This window comes from Apis laboriosa, unplaced genomic scaffold (assembly GCF_014066325.1).
Source record: "Apis laboriosa isolate Shangri-la unplaced genomic scaffold, ASM1406632v1 scaffold71_cov137, whole genome shotgun sequence".
NCBI lineage: Eukaryota > Metazoa > Arthropoda > Insecta > Hymenoptera > Apidae > Apis > Apis laboriosa.
In genome coordinates this window covers 2,210,615-2,214,457 of record NW_025224229.1, presented here as the reverse complement: position 1 = coordinate 2,214,457, position 3,843 = coordinate 2,210,615, and the positions used below count along the sequence as shown (strand labels likewise).

The 3,843-nt window shown below is 25.6% G+C and overlaps 1 protein-coding gene across 1 annotated transcript; it reads left to right on the top strand.

The window, feature by feature from the left end:
- The first annotated feature begins 611 nt into the window (after nucleotides 1–611).
- LOC122719266 lies at nucleotides 612–1,056 on the top strand. Its single transcript, XM_043944932.1, has 2 exons — nucleotides 612–839; nucleotides 901–1,056. Exons 1-2 carry the CDS (start codon nucleotides 612–614, stop codon nucleotides 1,054–1,056), a joined length of 384 nt encoding a protein of 127 aa, XP_043800867.1.
- Nucleotides 1,057–3,843: the final 2,787 nt, after the last annotated feature.

Here is a 3,843-nt window from a genome sequence, read left to right as displayed (position 1 = left end):
ATATATATCTTAATAAATATATATATATATATATATATCTTAATAAAATTTTGTGAATTTTAAAATTCATAAAAATCATAACAATCTTTTAATTAGTAGTATAATGTTATATATTAGGTGTCCCATAAATTTTTTTACTACACTAGGAATGACTTTAATTGGTTATTTTTATACGAACATGCAAATTTATCTATTAGCCGTTTATGGCATCGGTTTCAGTCATCCCAGAGCTCTTTTAAAATATGTTTCATTGACACAGTCTCTTTTAAAACTTTTTTCTACACCGTTCAATATGAATAGCCAAAGAAAACATTTGCAGCATATTATGCTTTATTGCTTTAAAAAAGGTAATAGTGCAAATGATACTGTAGACAAGATTTGTACTGTTTATGGGAGTGGTGCTATCCCGTAAACTATTACGATCATCCACAATTAGTTTAAGAAATTTAGAGGTGATTTTGACTTTAAAGATGAAGATCACAGCGGCCGCCCAGCAGCGATGAATACGGACTTTATCAAAGCCATGTTCGCTGAAAATCCGTGATATAGTGCAAGAGATAGTGGTTGTCACTAACATTTTCAAGAAAATGATAGATAATCACCTGATCAAGATGGGATATGTCAATCAATGTGAAGTTTGGGTTCCACAGCTATTGATGGAAATCGACTTTATGAACGTACGTTTTTTTTTCCAGCGACATGAAAGAGATCCTTTTTTAAAGAGACTTATCACTGAAATGAGACTTGGATTTTATATCAAAAAGTGCATCGAAAATGCACTTGATTTAAGGACAACAGACCTTCAACTCGTCGCGAAATCTGGACTTCATCCGAAGAAAGTTCTTTTATTCATCTGATGGGATTGGAAAAGTATAGTCTACTATGAGCTCCTTTTTCAAGGTGAAATCATCAATTTTGGAAAATGATCAGCTTGATAAATTAAAAGACGTCATAGCAGAAAAACAGCCAAAATTAGCGAACCGACGAGGCCATCACGACAATGCAAAACCGCATATTATATTGACTATAAGAGAAAAACTGTTACAGATTGATTAGCACATTCTATAGCATCTTCTGTACTTCCAAAATCTTGCTCTATTCGATTATTACTTGTTCCTGTTATTAAAAAAATTCTCTCTATGATAAACGATTCCAATCCGTAAGCGAAATAAAAAGATACGATATTTTGCAAATAAACCCCAATAATTTTGAAAAAAGAGAATAATGAAACTTCCTGAGAGATGGAAGAAGGTGATAGAGCGAAACAATTCATATATAATGCAATAAACTTTAAACAACAAATATCATATATTCATTTCGTATCAAAAAAAAGAAAGAAACTTATGGAACATAATATATCTATTATATCCTGATATAATATATCTATTAAATATAATCGGTTATTGACAGACAGATTTATAATTTTATATACATGTTTAGAAATAATAAAATAAAAGATATATATATATAGACATATATATAGGAATATCATACAATCATTTGTTATTGAAAAATGACAATCGCATATTACTGTTATTATGAGCGTATCTAAACAGAACTCAATGTATAATAAGTTTTTTTTATAAATAATTCGAAAATAAATTCTTATTTTCTTATTCTTAATATATAATATAATTATTCTTATTTATTATTATTATTAGAAATAATAAATTAAAAGTGATTATTGATGCTTACATTATTTATATATATATAGATAGTATTCAATATACAATATCGAAAGATTTTCATTAATTGTTCTCGAGCAATAAGTGCTCGCGAAATTTATAAACAACTTGTTTGAAGAAATTCTTCATAAAAGTCCTTTTCTGTTGTTATCGCTCGTACGCTTTTATTAAACTTAAACAAGAGATGATGTTATTTGAGAAGACTGTCGTTTTTGAGAGTTTAATCGACACTTATAATTGTATATTTTTGATATACTTCAGCCTGGAATCCGATTTCAAGAGTGATACGGTTGATTCAACGGTAACCAATATCATTCTAATTCGAGTTTTCTTTGAACTTGAGAGTGTCGCGAGTCAGGTAATGATTGCGATATTATTGGTTATTAGTGTGCCCCATCGGAAAACTGAAATTCTATTGAACTAGAAAGAGATTTTCTAAGGATACGAGACTTCACTGGTAAAGAGAGTCTGATTGCCGGATACGATAATTAAATAATTTATAAACATGCTTTGATCATCGGATACAATTACCTGCTGTAACATTGTGAGAGACTTTGCTCTCTTATAATCACGCGTATCGCAGATGTAATCATAATACAATCCATTTATCTTTAAAAAATATACCATTTATTATCTATCGAAGACCATTCTACAAACATTCATTCTACAACTATTAGCTTATGTCCACTATCACCATTACAATATTATATTAATATATTGAATATTAATATATATTAAAAAATTTTGGAAACTAATAAATATAAATTGAATAATAACTAATAAATTAAAATTTTATATTTACAATTCTTCTCAATTTCTACTTTTTTTAAAATTTCGGTTCAATGATTAGATTATATATATTATATATTAGATATTATATATTATATAGCTATATAAGCTTGGATATTATGAATTATAATTTTAAACATTATGCAGAAATTTTTCCAATCCATAATGCGAAAACTAATATAAATATTTTTCGAGAATCAAAGTTACAATAGCTTAATATATATCATTATTCGGTTAATGTATTAATTTCAATCTAAGGATTGCTTTATATTTTATTCTCTGGATTCATGAAATTCTTAAAATATTTCAGATATTTTTTACAATTTTGCATATGAATTGTGAACAAACTGCGTACACTGCTATAGACGCAAACTTATATGCTATAGACAAAATTCAATGTATGATACCAATAATTTTTTACAAATAAAAAAAAAGAGTCGAATCATAATTATATATTTAAAAAAAATTTGTTCAAAATATTGATTTTTATAGTATAAATATTTTTTTGTAGTATATATATATATATAAAAATCACAGAAATCGAAAATGTGAAAATATCCATTTTCTATTTTATGGCAAATTTAATATTATATTATATGAACAGTACAAATTGAAATAATATATTACTTGTTGCATCATATTTTGACTTTCAATTTACGATTTGATTAATTTATGAATATTAAAATTCATTCAAAATATAGATATATTTACCATAATATATACCAAATATATATACCATAATATATACCATAATATATACCATAATATATACCAAAATATATTTTACCATTAGTAAAAAATATAAATTCAAAATAGAGTTTACCACAGGTAAAAACTTTATATTTATTATATCTTTTATATCTACTATTGCTTTATTATCAGATAAAATTCGTTTCTGTCTTGCAAAATTCCACGAAAGATTTGCGAAAATAAAAAAATGAGTATACTGTAGATAATGCAAATTGATAAATTATTAAATCTCGTGTTAAGAAATGATGAAAGAAAATTGATAATTGATCATGAAAAATATACGGATAGCAGAAATTGATTTTACATATTAATCATCAAGTAATGATCGAACTGAAATTTTGCGCGATGTATTTGCGTATGAACGATTCATAAGTAAAGTCATAAAATAGACTAAATTTCAAAACATATTAATCTTTAGAAAAAAAAATGTTGTACAAATTATTATTTATTTTGCTTGCAGTTATAGAAAGCAATTGCTATCCATAAATAATTCACAAGATTTATTAGATGATTTTATGATTCCATTATTACGTTGCAACACTACTGTTTTTTAACTAAACTATTCTATTTAAAAAAAAATTCTCTTAATATGAAAATTATAGTATAAAAATTCATAAAA